The sequence below is a fragment of the Notolepis coatsorum genome (assembly GCF_963971535.1).
Source record: "Notolepis coatsorum genome assembly, chromosome: 6".
Classification (NCBI taxonomy): domain Eukaryota; kingdom Metazoa; phylum Chordata; class Actinopteri; order Aulopiformes; family Paralepididae; genus Notolepis; species Notolepis coatsorum.
Genome location: NC_140170.1, coordinates 80445821 through 80470675, shown reverse-complemented (window position 1 = coordinate 80470675; position 24855 = coordinate 80445821). Strand labels below are relative to the sequence as shown.

The 24855-nt window shown below is 42.9% G+C and overlaps 1 protein-coding gene across 1 annotated transcript in view; it reads right to left on the bottom strand.

Annotated features, from left to right (window-relative positions):
- LOC311230547 (calcium-dependent secretion activator 1-like) overlaps positions 1 to 24855 on the bottom strand; it is a gene marked incomplete at both ends in the record, with an annotated part of 154270 nt that overhangs the window by 46426 nt on the left and 82989 nt on the right. Inside the window, 5 exon segments of the mRNA XM_084316855.1 lie at positions 5902 to 6114; positions 7929 to 8037; positions 8384 to 8450; positions 9114 to 9253; positions 14142 to 14253. Of these exon segments, the coding sequence (XP_084172981.1) occupies positions 5902 to 6114; positions 7929 to 8037; positions 8384 to 8450; positions 9114 to 9253; positions 14142 to 14253 (641 nt within the window).

Genomic DNA, 24855 nt, shown 5'->3' with positions numbered 1-24855 from the left:
TCTCTACAGAGCACACTAACAGGCATACCAAACTACCGGAGTACTCTAGGAAAGGGTAGCAATACAATTTAGTGCAAAAGTACATGGGTTTGTCTAGCATGAAGTCGACTGAAGGCAAAACTGTATCATTCTCTGGGAGATGAGGGGAAGGGGGGGGGGGTGATCCTGTAATTCCATCAATGTAATGGACACATGACACAGGTGCTCCCCTGTTCAGGCAGTCAACGGGCAGTCAAAAGTAAATTAAATGAGATCTCTCTCCGTCCCGGAGGAGGTGCCACAACAGGTCTCTCTATATCTACAGGCCCAGCTAGTGGGGGAGAAGGAAAGGGGGGGGGGGGCTGGAGTATTTATGGTAAGAAGGGGCGGAATTAGCTACTCCTTGTCATTGGCATTCAGAATACTCCGCATACATATTTGCCAACTCTCGTGAAGAGGAGCCAAGAAACAAAAGGAACTAAAAGCAATTGAGCCCTCGGATGTAAAGCGTGACCCGCAAATTCGGGTTCACCGGACGATCCGAAAAAGTGTTAAAAACACATTTTTGACCGAATGTCAAATGTTTCACAGATGTACCGTCTTCTTCACGGTCTGCTAGAATCAATCGCACATGACCTTCAATTTCAAAACACTTTCAGAGGAGTCAGATGATGAACTGGCAGGAAAAGAGGCATCAAATTGTTTCCAACTCCCTGCTATTAAATTATGTTAATTCTTATGATCAATATAAAGCAACAATGTTATTGATTTACACATAAGAAGATACAACTTAGTCCACAGTTAATTTGAATATAAAGCAGCCAATGTTTGCTTTAATTTTTCTTTTTTTGATGGCATGTAAAACATTAAACCACCTTCCTGCTTTACTCTGAGGGGTCTGTTCACCGAATATGAATAAAATGAGAGAAGGCAATTATGCAATCATAACCGTAAGATCAACTTTAGCCATCACTGAGTCAAATCATAAATCTAAGAATAATCAAATATCATGCATCCTAGAAAATTGGCAAGAATGGATACTTATATATATAGATATATATAGATATAGATACACGTCTACTCCTCCAAACAGAGGATGTCAAATCAAAATAGAATGTTATCAAAACTAATATTTAAAGACATGAAGCGAGACTTGAGAGGAGGAGGAGGGGCAGAGAAAGAGAGGGGGAGAGAGAGAGAAAGAGAAGAGAGTGAAAGAGAGTGAAAGAGAGAGAGAGAGAGAGAGAGAGAGAGAGAGAGAGAGAGAGAGAGAGAGAGAGAGAGAGAGAGAGAGAGAGAGAGAGAAAGCACGTTGCATTTTGTGTCAGATAATCGGCGGGGATTATCTGAGCTTGTGCCGGCTACAGGGGAGCACTTACCCTTCAGTCCAGCTAGAAGACAGCGGGGTAAGAAGGAACAAACCACAATAACATAAAGACTAGCAACAAGAGACCCTGACCTACGCAGCTGCATTTGACTAAAGAAGAAGAAGAGGGAGGAGCAGAAGAAGAAGAAGGAGCAGAAGAAGAAGAAGAAGAAGGAGCAGAAGAAGAAGAAGAGGGAGGAGCAGAAGAAGAAGAAGAAGAAGAGGGAGGAGCAGAAGAAGAAGAAGAAGAAGAAGAAGAGGGAGGAGGAGGAGGAGGAGGAGGAGGAGGAGGAGGAGGAGGAGGAGGAGGAGGAGGAGGAGGAGGAGAAGAAGAAGAAGAAGAAGAGAAGACGACGAAGGGGTAACAGGCAGAAAGCATGGAGGAAGAAAAAACACAACTGAAAAAACAACAACCTATAGAATACTGATATGAGAGTTTGTGGGCGGGTGGGCGTGAGTACATGTGTGAGCTTGACGGGTGTTAGGGTGTATTGAGAGTGGGGGGAGGCGAGAGAGAGAGTGAGAGAGAGAGAGAGAGAGAGAGAGAGAGAGAGAGAGAGAGAGAGTGAGAGAGAGAGAGAGAGAGAGAGAGAGAGAGAGAGAGAGAGAGAGAGAGAGGAAAGATAGCGGGGAAGACAGAGCGAGAGAGTGAGAGAGGTAGAGGGGGCAGACAGAGAGAGAGAGAGGGAGGGAGAGCGAGAGGGAGGGAGAGAAAGAGAGAGGAAAATAGAAAGACAGAGCGAGAGAGTGAGAGATAGAGGGGGGTAGACAGAGACAGAGGGAGAGAGGAAAAAGGGGGGAAGACAGAGTGAGCATGACAGAGAGGGAGAGAGGAAAAAGGGGGAAGACAGAGTGAGAGAGAGGAAAGAGAAGGGGGGGAGACAGAGCGAGAGAGTGAAAGAGGAAAGAGAAGGGGGTAAGACCGAGAGAGAGAGAAAAGAAAGAGAAGGGGGGAAGACAGAGAGAGAGAAAGGAAAGAGAAGGGGGGAAGACAGAGAGAGAGAAAGGAAAGAGAAGGGGGGAAGACAGAGAGAGAGAGAGAGAGAGAGAGAGAGAGAGAGAGAGAGAGAGAGAGAGAGAGAGAGAGAGAGAGAGAGAGAGAGAGAGAGAGAGAGGAAAGAGAAGGGGAGAAGACAGAGAGAGAGAGAGAGAAAGGAAAGAGAAGGGGGGAAGACAGAGATAGGTAGAGAGAGGGGGCAGACAGAGAGAGAGAGAGAGAGAGAGAGAGCGAGAGAGAGAGAGAGAGAGAGAGAGAGATAATAAAATGTTCTCATCACTCCACTGCAGTTGATTTCATCTGGATTCTGCACAGAGCTACAAATGAAATACTTTACTTATTTAATAATTACTCTTATTACTGTATCTTACTCTTCATAACAAGTCTGTGGTACTTCTTGAGTTTAAAAAGGGAACATTGGCAGGCAAATACACATGGGCCTAACACCAAGTTCCACTTTTATGTGTAAATTATATTATTGTCCTTTTTTATGAAAACAATTCAAATAAAAAAATATATAAAATCATGAATGCCCTGGACAGGTTTAAAGTGAAATTATTTCCTGTGTACAGTAGTAGTGAGTTAAAGGGGCATTTCACAGATTTTTTACCTGAATCCTATCTATTCTGTTGTGAGGATGACATGTGACAGTTGGACATAATGTGTTCTGTGTCTCAAGAGCTCTATCGTACCGGCCCACCGAGAAACTCATCCAGTGAAGAGCAGACTTTTAGTGAACTACAAACTAGTATCTTACCACAAAGATTATTTACATTGTGGTTATGTCTAGTTATTTTGTTCAGTGAAGTTCAAGTCTTCACTGTAAAACAAAAACAAAAACAAAGAAAGTCAGAAAGATGAATCTGTGGGTTACAATCTTGTATGCCGTCTTTTCAGCTTGTTCTATTTTCGTTTCCATGGAAACGCGTTCCCAACAGCTCTAAGAGCTGAGCCTGTTTTCAGCCTCCCAGAGAGATCTGGCATTATTTCGCGTTTGTGAACAATGCAAGTTCTAACACAAGGCCTCATTATAGTGTTTGATACGACATACGGTTTGCAACCATTTCCTCGGTAGGACACGCTGTATGAGGCACATCCGGTTATACTGTGAGCTTTGGAAAAGGATGTGTATCATGGTTTTTGAAGGATAAAACACTTGACCCCTATGGATTGTATTGGAGCCTGGTGAGAGGATCAATCAGGAGGATCTCAATACTAAAGCGATCAATGGAATGATGGTTTGTACTAGTCAACACGCCATGCCAGACAATGCTTGAATAGGGACTGGGTGAAAATTAAAAATTTTAAAACTGTTTTTTTATTTAAATTTTAAAGGTGCTGTAAGTGGTTCTTTGTTCAAATAAATGTTAAATAGCTCTACATTCCAACAGCCATGTTTGGTCAGTAACATGGGTCTCCCAGTACCTCCACTCTGCAGTAAACAACTAAATACATTTTCTGGTATCCCTTCCCACTTTATCCAATCAGGAGAGAGAAGATATGTTTTACTTATTTCAAGTAATCTTGCCAAGCCCAATTAGCTGGCAGATTATTTTACTTGTTTCAAGCACACATTTGTTTTTATTTCATATGTTTGTCAAGACCATTTTGCAGTGTGGAGTTCTTGGATAAAGTGAGAACGGGATACCAGAAGATTTATTTCCTGTTTACTACAGATCGGAGGGACTGGGAGACCCATGTTACTGACCAAACACTCTATAATGATGGCTGTTGGGATGTAGAGCTATTATTTTAGCATGTTTATTTTAACAAATAAATACCACTTGCAGCACCTTTAATTAAACTAGAAGAGAAACAAGTCATGTCTCATACCGGTAAATACAATTGAAATGTTCATGGCCGTTCAAGAACCTTCATAGCAATCTAGAACCAGACCAATCGGCTGCAGTAGAGTCAGGAGGGCTGCGTGTTTATGTTATGTTATGCTGTTATGCAATGTAATGTTATGGTCTCTGTGCCATTCAAGACCACCGGGGGGGATGGGTGGGGGGTCGGGGGGGTGAAACATGTACACGTAGTGTGCCGTAATGTTTCGGGGGGAGAGGGGGAGGGGGGACGGAGGTAGTCTGTGCCACTGTGAGGAGGCTTTGAATGGCAGCAGCTGGCATCAGAAGTTAACTAACCACAAAAACAATCACATACTAGACAAAGAAATCAATGGAGAAACAACAGAGAATTCAGGTGATAAGATCGTTGTGTTTAACTGACCCCAGAGCTGCAGAACACAGTATCTTACTACCATATCCTACCATCAGCAGACAGTTGAGTAAACATTGCACTGTTGTTTTTTTTTGTTTATATTGTTAGGATTAATCTTCAGCATTACTACGGAATAAAAAACTGAATGTCTTTTTAATGTAATGCCGATTATATTGGTTTCTTTTCTTTTTTCTTTTTTACGACCCATCCCGAAAAATGTTAATAAAATAAAAGCTTGGGTCATTAGAATTGCAAAACAACGTATTTTTTTGTTGTCGTTTTTTTCCATTGAAATAAGGAGTGAAAAAGATGCACACAAAAAGTCATGTTTTGTTCTGAATAGCAGGATCTATTTCTGTGGAGTGTTTAGTAGTATGTGACATTAGTTTCAATAATATAACTATGTTAGTGTATTTCTGGACACAGTTAAGTTGGTTTGGACTTTGTGCCTACCATGATACTACTCAAGAAAGACTCAAGAAAAATAATGTCTAATTTTTTTTTTTTTCTCGGTCAGAACAGGAGAAAATGTATCATTGTTTCTTTAATGAGCGGGGAGGGGGGGGGGGCACAAGAGACGGTTACAACAGAAGGTGGTATAGAGACGCCACACCGCTGCAGACAGATCTTACCTTCGCCTTGCTACCTGACCTGTAGGGCTGCTTAAAGGTGTAAGTGAAGTCATAACAGAATGGTTAACACTGCAGGCAAGTCTGACAGCGAGGGACCGGGTCGGACGTAGTGGTGAGAGGGGGTGGGGGGGGGATACACACCTGTACAAGAACCATCTCAGAACTAAACTCTGAGCCACTGCTGTCTGGAGCTGTGACTGACATGAAACCGGCCTAAGAGTTATAGCAGTAGCATTGTCAATAGAAAAAAATAAAGAATAATAATTAAATAAAATTTTTTTTAATAATTTTCCAACACCAGTACGCTTCAATTTGTATGTTTTGGCGACCTATTTAGTCTTTTATATAGGTAGTTTGGCCTATGTTATTTCCTCCAATTTTCCAAAATTTGGTGTTATTTGAAGGGGGGGGGGGGGGGGGGTAGTATAGAAGTGTAGTATAGAATTGCACCTTTAAACACTGTGACTAGTGAAAATGGGTTAGGCCTGTTACAGTCGATGTTTGGGGGAGGGAGTCCGTGTGACGACCAGCTGTATGCGTGCATTGAGTGCGTGCTTGTGTGTTAGTTCAACCAGCACTGTTGACTGCACGAGTGGAGCGTGAGGCGTTCATGGGGTTAAAGACCTGTCACCGACTCGGGGGGGGGGGGGGAGGATCTGTCCCTCTCTGCCGCAAAACGGAACAGTGTTGTGCATTGGCTTACTTACAGAACTGAGAAATGGGAGCGTCCATTTGGGCCGAGGCGCCACCCTTGGAGTTGAGTTTCTGGACCTGAGTGGGTGGCACAGGCTTGTGGGACTGCCCCGTGGCGCGGTACATGGCCTGGACCCACAGGATGCGGTCCTGCTCGTCGTCGCTGGCGAAGATCACAGTGTCGCCCTCCTTCACGGCGTTGAAGAAAGCCCTGCCACCATCCAAGCCTGGGACAGGATGGGGAGGGTTGAGGATGGGGGAGGGTTGAGGATGGGGGAGGTTTGAGGATGGGGGAGGTTTGAGGATGGGGAGGGTTGAGGATGGGGAGGGTTGAGGATGGGGAGGGTTGAGGATGGGGGAGGGTTGAGGATGGGGAGGGTTGAGGAGGGGGAGGGTTGAGGAAGGGAGCAGTGGCGGAACCGGAGATGTTAATTATGTGGTAAAATCGTGGTAAATCTTCATGGTTGATGCTAATTTATTGTTAAAGCATTGCCAATCAAATACACATTCCACACGTTCAGGAGTTTGGCAAAGGACTTGATTATCTGGCCAGTAGAAAAAACTGATCCCCCCCCCAAATTCTATGAGCTTGCTTAAGGGAAAGGGGGGTGAAGAATAGGCTGCGAGGAGAGAGGAAGTGGAGGATAAGAGGGAGGGGGGTGGTGTGAATAGGGGCCTCAGAGGAAAACGTCCACACTATACTGTACTATACACAACTATTTTAGGAGCGGTGGGTAGCCACAGTCCATCACCCAGGGACCCAGAGTACCCAGAAGAACCCCACTCGAACACAGGAAGAAGATGCAAGCTCCACACAGAACCCACATTTTCTTGCTAGGCAGCAGTACTTTGATTTGATTTATTTGACATATCAAAGATGTATATAAAATACTGCGACAAATACATCTATCCATCTATACACATGTATTGTACATACATGTATAGGCTCCTTACATACATACTTACACACATTTCCACCTATTACATTCATTATACAGTATATACAACCTCACCAGGCACCCAACAAAGCGACCTCTCCCATCTTTGTGTGTGGCTGCCACTAGTTGAATAGCCATGCGAGTCCCTAAAGAGCATAAAAAACATTTCCTTGCAAGATCTCAATTTCACCTTGGCTAGTTTATTTGGAGCTGTTTGAGTTTTAATCTCATAGGGGGTGCTACTGTACAATGTAGTAGAGGCTGTATTACAACTGAGGCAAAAGTTTTGAGGGATTCCTTATCCAAAAACCGGGCCTTTAGTGTCATTAGTGTATAACAGAAAGAGCAAAGGACCTAGGATGCTTCCCTGTGGCACACCACAGCTGATTTCTCTAGCCTCAGATACAGTGCTGTTAATATCAACTCTTTGACACCTACAGTATCAGTCAAATATGACCAAATCCACTCACAAACCATGCTATTGAAACCCAACGCTTTTAGTTTAGTGAGCAAAATCTGATGGTCAACAGTGTCAAATGCTTTCTGGAGGTCTAAAAATACCACGCCACAGAACATGCCCAGATCAATTTCCTTCCTTATATAATCAGATAGAAATAATAAACATGTATCTGTTGAGTGTGACTTTCTAAAACATGTACAACAAATCTGTTTTGCAAATGTAGCTGTTCATTCTCTCCAAGTAATTTGATACGACTCCCAAAATGGAAACTGGTAGATAATTCGCCAGTTCTAAAATTGGCTCCCTCTCTTACAAAGGAGTGACCCTGACAAGGAAATTGTATCTATGATGCTAACATCTGTGCAACCGTGTGCCAATATATAAAACCACTGCTTTATCTTTTATTTTCTGTTTGTTTGTTTGTTTGTTTGTTTGTGTGTGTGTGTGTTATTTGTAAACTTGATATAAGACTTGTCTCTGTGTGAAATTTCATTTATGATGATACATGTGCCACTCATGTGAAATCTGCAGTATTTATGACCTGCGCTGATTCTTATCTATATGGAAATAAAAAAAATTATTAAAATGTGTGTGTGTGCAAGTATGTGTGTGTCCATGCAAGTGTGCGTGCGTGACCTCTGACCTGGCTGGGGGTCAGTGTAATCCACAGTGTAGCCGTCGAGCTGTAGAAGCTCCTGTGGTTCAGACTTCTTCTCTCTGTAGCTGCACATGGCGAAGGTGTACTGGCTCACCTACAAACACAAGAGGACATCCACTGAAACAACAGTTGCACGCACACACACACACACACACACACACACACACACACACACACACACACACACACACACACACACACACACACACACACACACACACACACACACACACACACACACACACACACACACACACACACACACACACACACACACACACACACACACACACACACACACACACACACACACACACACACACACACACACACACACACACACACACACACACTGTTGGGCCACTTTACTGCATTGTGTTGAATAACGTATGCACACGACTGTTGTTCCTTGTTGTTCATTCGCTTTTGAGGCGACCCACCTGCACCAGGACAAAGAACCGCTTCTTCCAGCGTTTCCACACGTTCTTCCCAAAAGCCCACAGATACCTGTAGAAAAATGTTATTAAAGTCAGGAGACAAAAAAAAAAAAAAAAACATCACCAAATAATCCCGAAGCTCAGCACTTATCCAGCAGAGTAAAAGCTCCAATTGGATGTGATAGAATTGAACCCTTGAGTTTTGAAATTGATTGGGTGAGCCGGCATATTTGCAGTTGTACCGCCGAGTCGCATCACTCGGGGGGTGTTACTGCGATGCATCACCCAGAAGTGTGCGATGTCTACTACCGTCTTTTAAATGTGAATGTGCACGACACTCCAACTTAACCATCTTTAGATACGATTGGAACTACATTGTTCTTCTGGCAACTTAAAACGGACTTCTATGCTTCTTCATCTGAAGGAATCGATTAATGCTGATTCACAGAAGTCTTCATCTTGATTTAAATCATCATCTCATAGAAGTACCGTATACTGGATCCATCACTATTTCCCAAAATGTTCATCTTATATTTTCTTTCTGAATTACAGACCTATAAATACACATTGGTATCCACCAGAGGGAGTAGTACATCTTCACAGTATTCTTCCATGGGTACGTGACTAGAAATTAGGCCAAGGAACTGAGAAGGCTGGAGGTGTACAAGAAATAGATGAGAGCGAGAGAGAGAGAGAGAGAGCACTCCGCTGACATAGTGAGGGCCGTTCTTACCCAGAATGCTTCATGTTCTGCGGTTTGTCCATGCGAATGGCCAGTTTGATCTTGAGGTCGTGGTCGGGGCAGGCCTTGGTCAGAGCCATCTTATGGAGCTCTGACTGCTTGGGGCTGTTGGGCGTCGGATGGAGGACGACCTGCATTCAAACAAGACGAGGTAGGATCAATCGCTTCAAAAAGGTGATTCACTCACACAACCCTAATGTGACCCCAGTGACAGAGGTGGCCGCGTTACCGCTGACTATAGGTTACAGACGTAAGGGAGATGTTCCTTTTGCTATAGGATCGGTGCAACGTCCAACACCTCCAGTCAGTATTCTCAGAGCGATTTGGAACACTCAATCATTTCACAATGTTCCATTTAAAAATTAATCGTCCACTGCCAGACCCTTGTGTGTGTGCGTGTGTGTGTGTCTGCGTGTGTGTGTGTGTGTGTGTATGTGTGTGCGCGTGCATTCGCGTGCGTTCGCGTGCGTGTGTGTAATATCAGAGGAAAGCGAGAGGCCAGAGTAGAGGGGCTGAGCAGCACTTTGCTCTCCCTCCCTGAAGAGGGGGCCTAATCTCTCTTTGCAGAGTTAAAGAGCTTTGAGGAAGCCTGTCCGCTTGCCGACACCACTGCCGCCTTGCCTCTGCTGCTGCAGCGGGAGATCAAAGAGCCTTGTCACAGCCAAGGTCACACTCTGCCTCTCAGTGACATCTAAACGCACCCACCGCCCCACCCCGTCACCTGCACCTCCCACAACAACAAGCCAGCGACGCCTCAGCCATACGTCAAACAAGATCCCCAGGTGTAAATACCGTACACACAGGAAGCGTTTAACAGGGGGAGAGAGTTGTTGCGAGGGTGTTTGGGTCACGAGCAGATAATAGGGACTCTTTTAAGTTATTCGTATAACGAATAACCACTAAACTGCTAAGCAGACATTAAGGAAAAGGGGAAAAGTAAACAACAAAAAACAACATTTACAGGTGGAAGCCTCAATTTGTATTTTAGGCAAATAAATCAAGTCCAAAAAACAGGACAACAAATAACCTAAATAACAATAAACCTCCACTAAGGGAGTTTATGTGTAGTCGTGGACTAATGACAGTTCAAAAGGAAACAAAAGAAAACTGTCATAAAAAGAAACACTACAATAAAAGGCTCAGCTACTAGAAAATAAAGTGCTAAATAAGCCAGTAGCCTAAAACCAGAATGGCTACAGAAAAAGGCTAAATGCTGAATAGGATAGAGATCAGCACTACACTTTAATATAGCAAAGCCTGACCAGAAGGATAGCCGACACAAAAGGAAATGAGAAAGCAGCTAATGCTGCGCGATGGAAACTTAAATAGACTCAGCTACCATAGGCACAGCTGCACTGAATCAGGTGCAATCAATCAAGCCCACACACCTGCCCTACCAGAGGGCAGTGATTGACAGCTGTCCCTCACAGGAAGACGAAATAGACAGCTGTCCCTCACAGAAAGACACAATAAAGCAAAAACCATGACAGTTTAGTGCGTTTGAAGAACAAATAAATGGCGTCAATGGCCAACACGGTCTCATCAGGAAACGTAAATCGAGTACCAATCGATCACAGGGGAAAATGTACACAATGTACAGTATGTTATAGCCATAAGTAATATACAGTACGTACAATATTTACTATTGTATCTGCACAAGTCCAGAACCAACGCTGCAACCAGGAGTTGAACCAACAACCATTGCAGTCGCAGGGGAGTGGTCTCACCACTATCTACCTATGATTATAGTTAGAGTTGAGGTTAGTTTTAACATTTGCTTAACCATAACTGTTAAAGGACGACTCCACTTTTTTTGGAAATTAGCTTATTTAACATCTTCCCTGGAGTTAGACAAGAAGATGCATACCTTTTTTGTCTCTGTGCGTGCATTTTAGCTTTGGGAATAGACGCTCCGTTAGCATAGCTTAGCTTCATCACTGGAAGTGGGGGAGGACAGTAGCCTTACAGTGCCTTACAGTGTATTGCAAGGTCTGACATTGACCAAACTTGATATGCATGACCTTGGTGGGCTCTAGGTCAACTCCTGAAAAGGGGGTCAATGTCAGACCTTGCAATCAAAAGTTAGGGGGCGCACTGAAATTATGGCAAGGGTTATTAGCCCCCTAACTTTGATTGCAAAGTCTGACATTGACCCCCTTTTCAGGAGTTGACCTAGAGCCCACCAAGGTCATGCATATCAAGTTTGGTCAATGTCAGACCTTGCAATACACTGTAAGGCACTGTAAGGCTACTGTCCTCCCCCACTTCCAGTGATGAAGCTAAGCTATGCTAACGGAGCGTCTATTCCCAAAGCTAAAATGCACGCACAGAGACAAAAAAGGTATGCATCTTCTTGTCTAACTCCAGGGAAGATGTTAAATAAGCTAATTTCCAAAAAAAGTGGAGTCGTCCTTTAAGGCATACAGTTAAGGTTAGGGTTCAATGTCCAGCAGGGGAAATCTTTGGTTTTCAGAACATTAAAAAAGTTAAAAGAAATTTGAATAAGTAATATATGCACTTTGTAATTTGTAATACAAACACATGTTTGATACAATATGTAAATATATTACTTAACGTAAATTATGTACCTTTTTTCCTTTTTAGATTGAGCTGAAATATTGAAAATAAACTATTCCCCATTTTTTTCTGCTGGGGGGTGAGTTGAATTGACTTACTGTATTTTTCCTTTCAACTCCGTAAACATTAGAACACCCTGCTGCTCCCACTGTCGATTGTTTGCCTCCTGACATAAATATTGGCACTCTGAGCAGCAAAGGAAACTCTGGCACAAACTGGACAACTGGTTCGTAAACTCAGAGCACTATCACAATTCCCGTTTGTTTATTCAGAGCATCAGCCTCTCGGAGCATCACTCCGAGGCAAGCGCTAGGAGCAGTAGAGCAATCTAATGTTTACAACGATAGCTAATGCTATCAAGCTAACTATACTTGCTAGCATGCCAGCTGACGTGGAACAACAGGTAAAATGCATCTTTGTTTACAACAATAGCTAATGATATCAAGCTAACTATAGGCCTACTTGCTAGCATGCCAGCTGACACTGAACAGGTAAATCTTTTCTTTGTCAGATCACAACTTGACACAGTTTTCTTTTATTGAAATGTTTGCTGGAGGGATTCGGAGCTTAAACAGACAAATGTATTGATTTGTGATATTTTTCATCTTCCCTGAATCACATTACGTTATCGGAACTGTTCGTAAAATCCCCCTGCTCTGTTCCAATGGAATTGTAATGCTCTTCCTTTTAATTGGAACATTTGGATTGCATATAGCCTACTATATGAACGTACCGATACGCTATCCAACACAGAGAAACCAAGAAGCGTGAAGGTTAAACAAACAAAGCAAGCATAAACATGAACAACAAGACACACTGAAGGGATATTGTGAAGATTTCCCTAACTCAAAAATAATAATAATCACTCATTAACACATTGGGTGCCACGTTGTTTTCGGGCCCCATCTATGCACTGCCACGCTTTAAAAGATAGGAGTCCGTCACCTTGTTTGTAGAGCTATAACTATATTCTATATTATAGCTATGGATACAATACTATGGTCATTTGACAGTGACTTTCTTCCGGTCAAGATGCAAAAAAGAGATAACTTTTCCATGCATACATTCGCGCGTTATACCGTGGTCAATATAAGTATGTTTTTAGATCGGTCTGGGGTAATTCCCTAAATGCTGAGGAATAGCTTTATGCATGTATTATACTATAACCGTTGCCGTTTCTTGCCTGGCCCCGCTATTATTCTCAAATCAAATCCATATCATAGGTATTATGTCTCATCATGAATGCATGAAAGGGGGGGGGGGGGGGTTTGATGTTCTGATCGTCACCAACGGCATACGTTGTGGACTAACGTTACACACACATGTTCGGTTCGAGGTGAAGACATGCTTGGATCAACGCAAGATTGATATCATATAGCCCTTACCTTGACTAGGATGTACCCCAAAAAGAATATTCCAATTATCTGATCGCGATTCCAAGTATTGATGTCCATCGTGTCGCCAACATAATCCACCACACATCATGCATCGGGAGCATTTGATTCTTCTCAATCCGACCGTTATAACCACTCGCCTTGCCCAAAAAAAGAAAAAGAAAAACCTGGAGACATTAGATCGACGCACAGGCCAAGATACAAGGTTTCAAAGGGTGCTCGATACCGCCGTCTAGCGGAATGCGGCCGGTATTGCACTTTGACTGTCTCAGACTCATTCCCTATGGTAACACCAGGCTCCTTGGATGGATAATGAATAAAAATATCGAAAAAAAGGAAAAACTACCCAGAAACACAAAACTCTACGTTCGGGCCCAGAAACGTAATAAGCCGTTTTTGGCACAGAAAGTGTTATAGGTATACGTATATAGGTCCAAACTACTCAGTAGCTGCTCTATCATAGCGGATTAAGATGTTTATATAACCTACTGTAAAATAAGTTGTATATACTATATTACTGTTTTAGTACATTCTTATTCTCATACTGTGACTTTGTATTAAGATTATAACATTGATGTTATAAAAAAATTAAAGTAGGGGCCCCAACGCATCAATATTTCTGTATGTGTTAAACATTCTAAGCTGATCTGAGATGTGAGAGGAGACACGCATGCGGAATGCCAAATATCTGGAGAGGTGCCACTGTGGAAATGGGAACCCTTTGAGGCGTCCGCTTCCTCGAGATTCTCCTTTGAAATGTGAAAATGTTAAGTCCTCGGTAGAATATTGAGTTCTCAAAATTCCAATCACACACTCCGTTTGAAGGCGCCGCACACCTCAAGAGGGTTAAACGTGTATGTTCAAAGTGCTTCTCCCAACACACACCTTCCATGTACGCCTGTTTGATAAACAAGGACCAGAGTCGATAAAGGCAGAGAGAGAGAGAGAGAGAGAGAGAGAGAGAGAGAGAGAGAGAGAGAGAGAGAGAGAGAGAGAGAGAGAGATAGAGAGAGAGAGAGAGAGAGAGACTGTTTGTTTGTTTGTTTACCCTGCCCAGCTCTTTGTCCTCCAGAGCCAGGACGCCGGTGCTCTCTGTAAAGAGCTTCACCTTGACAGCAGGCAGGGGGTGTGTGGTGGTGAAGTCCCCCTGGGTGCCCCAGCTGAAAGACACAAACAACAACAGACACTCAAGACGTTAGTCCTCCTCTTCTCTCTTCTCCCTCCTCCTCCTCCTCCTCCTCCTCCTCCTCCTCCTCCTCTTCCTCCTCCTTATTCTTCTTCTCCTTATCCTCCTCCTTCTTCTCCCTCATCCTCCTTATTCTTCCTCCTTATCCTCCTCCTTCTTCTCCCTCCTCCTCCTCCTCCTCCTCTTCCCACAGGACACAGGTAGGCTATAATTATTCTCGTATTGCAGACAGTAAAACACAATGGCTATCTCTCCAACACGGGCTGGACAATCTTTATTTTTTATTTTTTTTTTACACCTGCAAGGTCAATAAAAAAACTAAAACAACGCAGCTCGGACGGAGGCAGATAGTGATTGTGAACCGAACTCCGTCGGAATGGGAGTCTGGAGTCACAATATTACAGTCTATATTGACACACTCGGTCATGCAGATAAGAGGACATGGCAACACATGCCGATGTTGCGATTACTAGTCCTGCTGGGAACGTGCGCCGATGTGAGTGGCTTCTCCAAATGATGACGCGACAAAGGATATGTGGGACACAGAGAGAGCTAACATGTCTATTCCTCCTCCTCCTCCTCCTCCTCCTCCTCCTCCTCCTCCTCCTCCTCTGTTTGCTTAGAATTCCACCGGGGCATGCTCTGGAAGAAGCTATAAGCAGATTCCTCATCTTCTAATGCGTCTAGTCTGGTGTGTACATAGGCTATCCATCGCCTCACTTTCCTGGAACTGGTCATGATGCTGTTTATTCAATGCAGGCAGCATTATCCTAGTGCTGAGAAGCAGAAGAGCCAACATCTAGGGAGCAGAGTGATGCGTGTTTGGGGGGAGGGAGTGCGGGGGAGCGGAGCGGTGGTGGGTTGTGCCCGTTCCAGATGGACGGCATGAAGGTGACCTTGTGGATCAAGTCATCGCCGAGGTCTGCTAACGGATGTGACACGGGCTGCGCACCTACAAGCCCTTGCATGGGCCTAATTTTAAACTCGGAACACCGGGTGAATTTAGAGTGGCTCAAGTGTTTTCTTTTATGTAAACAGGACCGACACAGCCAGCGATGTATCAAGTGGTCTCCTCTATAAAGACCAGCATGTTTCACAGCGCTGTACTGTAACTCACTCATTCACTAAATTCTAAACTTTATAAACTATTCTGTTAATTCCAAACTAAGCCAACACTTTACGAGTCTATTGTAAGGTTGTGATGCACAGACTAAAAGAGATTATTCACTGTATAATCTGGCAAATGACCTACAAATAGAATGACGTTGTACTTTTGAAATTAACCAGAAAAATTAACCATGCTATGTTTTTTTCAGCTTTTCTCTTCTTGACCATGCCCTAACATTTACATGTATATGTAGTTTGATTTAAAAATTGCTTTACGTTGGTTTTGTGACAACATTATCAGTGAACGGGAAATAAGCTAGGTAATAATAATAATAATAATAATAATAATAATAATAATAATAATAATAATAATAATAATAATAATAATAATAATAATAATAATAATAATAATAATAATAATAATAATAAACTGTATTTGTATAGCACATTTCATAAAATAATTGCAGCTCAAAGTGCTTCACAACAGAAAAAAGACAGGCACAACATGAGCACGTAAAGTGCAGACATATAAAATCCCAATAGGCCACCTTGGCCGCATTTATTTATAGGTGTCCAAAATGACCTTACCATTTAAACATACTTACTTATAGTCCATATGCTGACATAATATATTGCCATATTAACTTTTGACAGTGAGATCGAACGTGCTTGCCAAATAATCTACTAACCATTGACACAATATAGAAACGGGTGGTGCAGTCACAGTCTATCCACTTTTTAAAGGGTAACTTCAGAATTGAATCCCTAGTCCTATACCCTACGACCTACATACCAGTTATGCTATAGATTGGTAGTCCTCTCTCAGCCCAAGTCATGCTGTTCTTCATACTGGATACCCACACCTGTAGCTAGCCACAAAGCTAATTAAAAGTCGATGGGGCCACGCTCCAGTCCGTAAAAGCCCCAAAATAAACTCTGGGTGCACTGAGGAGTAGGTTTCAAAGTAGGTTTCAGCATTTATTTATTCATTATGGGGACAAGGGGTCCAGAATTCTAAATTGAGCCTTAGTATACACACAATATCCAACGTGTGTCCTGAGCTTCAACACATGATCCATAATAGGGTATGCAAGTAATGTATAATAAATAAATACATATGTACATTAACACATGATTTCAGTTGTTCAGTTGATTCATGACCTATTTGTCTATAGCACAGAACATGTGTTGATTGGGATGGCTAGGCTGTCATTTCTCAGATCCCACCCTCCTTGGCCAGCTGTTCTCCAGGAGAGGACCCATCTCTCTATCTCCCTCCATCTCTCTCTTCCCCCATCTCTCTCCCTCCCCCTCTCCTATACCCATCTCTCTCTCCTACTCAACATTTATCTCTCTCTCCTGCTCCTCCACCTCTCTCTTTCTCCCTCACCCCCCTCCATCTCTTTTCCCTTGCTCTCCTCTCCTCTTCCCTCTTGCCACCCCCCACCCCCACTGCCCCCTCTACCCTCCCCCACCCCATCTAATCTCGCTCATAAAATGGCACCTGAATGAGGGACACGAGAGAAGGACGTTCGGACCTTAAAATAGCTTGTAATCTCATGAAGCTCACACGAGTGCTTTGTCTTACGTCACATAGATAAAAGGAGAACAGGACAAACAGCCTAAGAAAACAATTTGCTTCCACTAACAGGACATCGTCACTGCCGGAGATCAACATATTGATTGATCGTGACAAGTGAACTGAGGAGTTATTACAGAATGTACTTAGGACTTTCACATCAATATGGAGCGAATGATGCAATTTCACTGCTAATGAGGAAAATTGGATTTATTTATTTATCTATTATCATCTATTTACCATGAGAACGTTTGCTGAGCTATTATGCTCTTGCCCAGCTACAGTACGCCCTGACACACACACACACACACACACACACACACACACACACACACACACACACACACACACACACACACACACACACACACACACACACACACACACACACACACACACACACACACACACACACACACACACACACACACACACACACACACACACACACACACACACACACACACACACACTCCACACTGGGGGCAGGTGGGGGGTGTTGGGGTCGTGTGGAGGGCAGTACACATTCACTTCGCTCCAGCCAATTTTCCTTGCCAGTCCCATGGATTTGAACCGGCGATTGTCCAGTAACAACCCCACTTCTACTACATTTAGGCTACTGCTGCCAACCCCCCTATTGTACTACACATAGGAAATGTAACTCCCTGAGTGACTGAGTCAGGAATTCATATTGGGGGACAAAGATCTATGGGTCTCAACCACAGACCATTAGCCATATCCGGTTAGCGCATTGCTAACATCAGTGAATGTTTGCTACTCAGTATCAGGCTACATGTTGTCTTGTACAAAGGCTTTCACAAACCCTACAGTGCAGGCAATCAGCATGACATTCAGAGGAATTCATGAAAGCCAACTGAAATATTGAATCAAATATTAACTGATGTTGGCTATGCAAATCGTGATTAGCACAATTCTAATGCATTTATATTTGGACGTCAAAGGAATATGGCAGCTAGCAAGCTCATTTAATGTTAGCTGCTTCATGTATGTATGTAAGATCATGGTTAGTTTTGTACTTTTGCTCCTACTCATTTAGCTTAGCAACAGGATACATGTGTGTGGTATAGATCTGACGCTAGCTAATGTCTTAATTTCTTTTATCACTTCTCATAATAATTTGCAAAAAGATAAGATAATATATTCCTTTATTGATCCCCTTGGGGAAATTCAGGCATCATAGCAGCATGGGGGAGGGGGGAGGGGAGGTACGGGTAGTAAAAAGCAGTGTAAACAATATAACAAATCAATATACTTAACATAACATTAACTCTGGACATGTGCATAATGGTCAACAAGGTGCAAGATGAGGGTATGCCAAAACAACAGTGATATCAGCTGGCTAGCTAGATACAGATGTTGTCAAGACTTTCATTCTATTTGTAGGTAATTTAACAAAGTATACAGTGAAATATCACTTTGGTCTGTGCATCACAACCGTACAATAGACTTATAAAGTGTTGGCACTATAAAATCATGAAACACATAACAATACCATTTGTATTTAAAACAAAATGAAAAAATTACTCTGGCCGTAAACACATTATGACAACTGGGCCTGAGGACCGCTAGACACAGGACTAGACCACCAGATGGTGACCGAAACACATCGGAATGTCTGTGGCCAGAATGTTTTAAGACTTATTGTTTTTATTGACGGGGTGCCCGCCTTTTCAACTTCATCAATGTTGTTCTATAATTATTGTTGTGGACTGAGCACTAGCTTTGATGACCTCTGGTGTCTGGAGGCACATACTGTTGTGACAGCTGGACCTCAGGTTGACTAGGTACACACACCTGAGCTCAATAGAGCAATCAGCACAGCCTCCACCTTGTATATAGCTCTGTTTACTCATCTGTATGCCCTGAAGAAGGCCGATAGAGGCCGAAACATGGTGTTTTTTTAATGGTTCTAATATGAACTAAGCAATTTATTAAAGCCTTTTTTATATACAAGAAGAGTGCCTGGAACTTCCTTATTTTTATTGCCCTTATGTTCGTTTGACTCATGGTTTACTGTATCTGTCTATCGAGCCATCTCGCTACCCCGTTCAAGTTTCTACGCTTTTCTTGTAAAACCAAAAAAAAAAAGCATCAGTCACAATCCAAATGAAAAAGGAGGATGGATTGTGCAGTAAGGGATTTTGGGACAGGGAGGCACATCTGTGTCTGGAGAGCAGGTGTTACTCCTAATGAAATGAAATGGGTTTTAGTAGCTAAGTTACTGCTACAGGGCTCCGCTGATCAAACTAGATACACTGTAATGAAAATAAATGCACAGTTCCTGGCATTTTCACACTCGAGTCATGAAATCAGATCAAAAGATGAATGTGAGATGAATGTAGTACAGGCTGTCGGCTATTGATCCTAACTATTATTTGCTTATGTGTAGAGTCTGTGACAGGTGGGCGCTGGAAGGAATTAACATGTCACCCCTGACAAGGAACTCTACCTTGATCTGTAATACATAAAGGCATGCAGCCTGGGTAGCTTTCAGTCCACATGATCATGAATAATGTTCAAAAGAGGCTGTAGAGATCTGTTGAAGTGACGCGGCTGCACTCATTCAGTGACTCAAATATATTATTTTCAGATGTGAAGCATAGACCAGCAATGTCACTAACTCATCCACTCACTCAATTCAGTCACGGTTAGCCGCTCAGCCCCTAGTGGCGGTCCACAGGCATGCCTCTGTGTATGACTAGTTAAATAAAATAAAAATTTTGCATTTATATAGCGCTTTTATCCAAAGCGATTTACAATTTGTTCCTCACATTTTACCCATTCACTCACGCATTCACGGCGGAAGCAACCAAACCGACCTGTAGGAGTCGCTGTCCACAACGTTCAATCCCCACCCACCGGCTTTCCCACCCTCTAACACTGCCAATTGTGGTAGCAACGCAGAGAGCTGGGCTCGATACCGGCATCTCCTGCGTTAGTGGTGAGCGCCTTGCCCACTGCGCCACTCAGCCGCCCTAAGCACTTACGCATTTGAATCATATCCTCAACTTCCTCAATCATTTTCTCAACTCGTTTAGGCTCTTGTTTTGATAGCAACTTATCTCGATAGATGATAAAGATCGATTTAACAACGGAGTTGAGTGCAGCTGTGATTTTCACGTCATTAATTCACATTACATTTAGATTTTGTCCTTTAGCTGACAACTTACAAGTTTTGTACGACAAGTCAGCAGGAAGGGTACAACTCTATCAGCTGAGTAACAATGTTCATCAAATTGTTGAGAGCTACAGTGTAGGTTAGTATATTAGGATGAGTGCCTGACAGTAAGAAGGTAATTATTATTATTATTTTTTTCTTCATTTCAGATATTGATTGAAGAAGTGTGTCTTTAGTCGAACTGTGGTGGGAAGTTCGTTCCACCATTGGGGGGAATGGACGGAGAATAGGTGGCTTCTCTTTGATGATCCTCTCGAATCTCGGATAGGAGTGGGTCTGAGTCAGCCCAGTGCAATGGTTATACTGTGTACGTTATACAGTTATACAGGTGAAATAATTTTTTATTTTTCTATTTTTTTTCAAATGCTATACATCAGACCGACACATACAGGTACTTTCGCTTTTTCCCTGGCCTACTTTGGTGGGAAACACAGACCCTGTTCCTAATGTCATTGATTTGGCCAGTATAAAAACTGTGGGCAGAAAGCTTACATTGTTTGAAATGTTTGTTTTGTTAGTGCATCATGTTAAGTCAAGCAATTACTTGCCAACACTGGTCGTCATTGAGCGTTCGCACCATTGTGAAAAGTTAGGTTTGATCCGTTTTCAGGTAAATACATGTACATACAGGTACATAATAAAGTGTCTGGTGCATTTAAGAGTGTCTGGAGTATGTTTTAGTATTTATTTAATTATTTGCATTTATTTATTTATAAAAAGAGGTCCCTAGGAGACATGATGGGGGGAAAGGCTAGGGGACAGGAATACTCAAGTTGTTTTCCCCCCAACAAGAGGCGTGGTGATCAAAATTCTGTGTGGACGCATTGCCGAACTGATGTATTCAAGTTCAGTAATTTGTCCTATTTTCCCTATTTGGGACAAAAATAGTCTTGCACCGCTCAAGTATAGGATGTTGTGTGTCCCAATAGAGAGCTGCATGGTGGCACGTTCATTATTAAAGCTAGCGCTGGAGAGCCGCATGGTGGCACGTTCATTATTAAAGCTAGCGCTGGAGAGCCGCATGGTGGCACGTTCATTATTAAAGCTAGCGATGGAGAGCCGCATGGTGGCACGTTCATTATTAAAGCTAGCGCTGGAGAGCTGCATGGTGGCACGTTCATTATTAAAGCTAGCGCTGGAGAGCCGCATGGTGGCACGTTCATTATTAAAGCTAGCGCTGGAGAGCCGCATGGTGGCACGTTCATTATTAAAGCTAGCGCTGGAGAGCCGCATGGTGGCACGTTCATTATTAAAGCTAGCGCTGGAGAGCTGCATGGTGGCACGTTCATTATTAAAGCTAGCGCTGGAGAGCCGCATGGTGGCACGTTCATTATTAAAGCTAGCGCTGGAGAGCCGCATGGTGGCACGTTCATTATTAAAGCTAGCGCTGGAGAGCCGCATGGTGGCACGTTCATTATTAAAGCTAGCGCTGGAGAGCCGCATGGTGGCACGTTCATTATTAAAGCTAGCGCTGGAGAGCTGCATGGTGGCACGTTCATTATTAAAGCTAGCGCTGGAGAGCCGCATGGTGGCACGTTCATTATTAAAGCTAGCGCTGGAGAGCCGCATGGTGGCACGTTCATTATTAAAGCTAGCGCTGGAGAGCCGCATGGTGGCACGTTCATTATTAAAGCTAGCGCTGGAGAGCCGCATGGTGGCACGTTCATTATTAAAGCTAGCGCTGGAGAGCTGCATGGTGGCACGTTCATTATTAAAGCTAGCGCTGGAGAGCCGCATGGTGGCACGTTCATTATTAAAGCTAGCGCTGGAGAGCCGCATGGTGGCACGTTCATTATTAAAGCTAGCGCTGGAGAGCCGCATGGTGGCACGTTCATTATTAAAGCTAGCGCTGGAGAGCTGCATGGTGGCACGTTCATTATTAAAGCTAGCGCTGGAGAGCCGCATGGTGGCACGTTCATTATTAAAGCTAGCGCTGGAGAGCCGCATGGTGGCACGTTCATTATTAAAGCTAGCGCTGGAGAGCTGCATGGTGGCACGTTCATTATTAAAGCTAGCGCTGGAGAGCTGCATGGTGGCACGTTCATTATTAAAGCTAGCGCTGGAGAGCTGCATGGTGGCACGTTCATTATTAAAGCTAGCGCTGGAGAGCTGCATGGTGGCACGTTCATTATTAAAGCTAGCGCTGGAGAGCTGCATGGTGGCACGTTCATTATTAAAGCTAGCGCTGGAGAGCCGCATGGTGTCACAACTAAGAAACATAGACTGTAGCAGACGGCCTGCATATCCACCAGCTACCAAGGGTCATGGTGATCCGTTCCATATGTTCCACAATGTACTACATCAATATACTGTAGGCTAGTGGGGCAAAGTGCCCTGACAGCTGAGGTCCCACCGGGAGGGAAGCTATGGGTCTTGGCAGAGTACATATATCATACGTTTACTGTGTTCAGAGGCCCAATTAGTTATCCAAACGTAAACAAATGGGTAGTCCAAGTGTCCCAAAATAAGAAATAGTAAATGACACATGTTTCCATTCTCTAGTTAAGTGACTGAGCTCAAACTACAAGAATGCACGCGGTAGAGTGAAAACCTCCGTCAAGGCTTTTTCATGTATTCATTCAATCTTCATTTCAACTTGAAAATCCATTGACAGCAATGATGTTGAGCATGCATACATAATAAATACATGATGAATAATACAATACAATAAATGCAATCATAATAGAGTTTGTACAATCAATTAAAACAACTGCAGATTCTGGTGGAATGGTTGGTGATTACGGATTTAAACTGGTCAAAGGATACCAAAGTATTGCGTTTTAGAGTTTGTTGTATGTTGACCATATCCCCACTTTGCTGTTACTTTCACACTCAATGTCTTACTGGGTGAATATTTTTCATTGTATCTGGGGTTCATATGGTTTGGCTGATCAACTATCAAAATAATACATGCCGATACCATCGGTAGGATATGAACGTTTGGCCTGACCGCGGTGCTATAGGAAAGGTAATTGGGTCACCTAAAGCAATGCGTTTCTTACTCTAGGGGTCATGAACATTCATAGAAAATGTTGTGACTAGTAAAACTTCAATTAATAGCCTGGGTTTTTATTTGCTTCAATCATTGAATACAACTGTCCTATATTTAGTTCAAAACTCTTGCTCAGGAAAGATGGGAAATTGTATCAAATTGTTTATTTAAACCAGCATGATTATTACCTGTATAAAGATGAGGCTATATCAAATAAATTCCTAATCATTTGATCTCCTCCGAGAGACGGTACGTTCTCACTCTAGCACCCAGAGCCATTTATTACCAGAGTTGGACAGCAAGGTTTCAAAAAGAACGTCAGTTGCTTTCCAACCTGGTCTAATGAATGTCTCTGCTAGCAGCACCAACCTTGTGCACTGAGAGGGCAGTCAGAAGGAATAGAGAGACGTTGTTCTCACAAAGTTTCACTCAGTTTTACAGGTGTGATACTAATGAGTTATACAGTTGTCACGCAGGCACTTTAAAAAAAAAGTTAGATAACATAACATGCACTAGCAAGCATCGTTGTGAGGATGCGGATGTTTGGTAGATGGATTTGTATTATGGTATGTAGAGAGAGGAGAGAGAGAGAGAGAGAGAGAGAGAGAGAGAGAGAGAGAGAGAGAGAGAGAGTCTGTAAACATCATCTAATCAAAAGGGAAATGGGGGTGAGGCATGTACAAACAGTATGCTGTGAGTATGAGTGTGGAGCTACTAAGTTGCACATTAAGCCAAATCAGCTGGGGAGAGATGGAGAGAGAGAGAGAGATAATGGAGATTTCGCTCAGCACTGATGATAAAAAGAAAACCAAAACTGTACCCGTGGTAACCGCAAAAACAATACATTTAGATCCAGCTTCTAATTGAGACAGGCCTTTATTTGTCAAAACATGTAGCTATACCCGGCCAATAAAAGGGACTCAGCATTTAAATGAGACTCAGCTTTTAAATTAAGTTTTACCTTATTATGAATAAAAGGGTCGATTTGCCCATTTGAACATTTTGGCCTGATGTTGGCACTAGAGGGAAGCTTATGGGGTCACCAAGATCAATAGATGTCTTCATCCGGGGGTCATGAACGTGCACAGCCAATTCTATTGGCAATCCGGCCATTGCAAGATGCAAGGGGAAAAGGCGGAGTATATGAGAAAGACATATGGCTCTGACAGTACTAAACATATAAAATACTGGGTGGATATGTCTAGTTTATGTGTATCTGCCAATTTCATGATTCTATACAGTAGCCTATGTATCAGTGACAATCAAACAGTAAACAAAGAGGCCTATTAAGATGTTAGATCCTAATTATGAAATCTGATTTAATGTTCTATGCCTTATTTTGACTGTATTTTGCTTCCGTCTATTTTATTCTCATTTGATGCCTACTTTTATGTCAGCACTTCATGCATTGCTCTTGATCTGCCAATTTTGTGCTAATTGTGTGCCTGTCTTTTTTACTGCTGTGAAGCACTTCGAGCTGCAATTCTATATACAAATAAAGTGTATCATTATTATTATCATTATTACTTCTCTAAATTTGTTCACAGACAGAGACAAACAAACAGGAGCTAAAACAAGCCTGCTAAACACCTCTGCCCAAGACAGTGACCAGTCTGTGACCAAACTATGCCCAGAAAACGTGGCAATGACTTTGAATTGGGTGTATACAAAGTATCACTAATAACCAAAAATTAAGTCT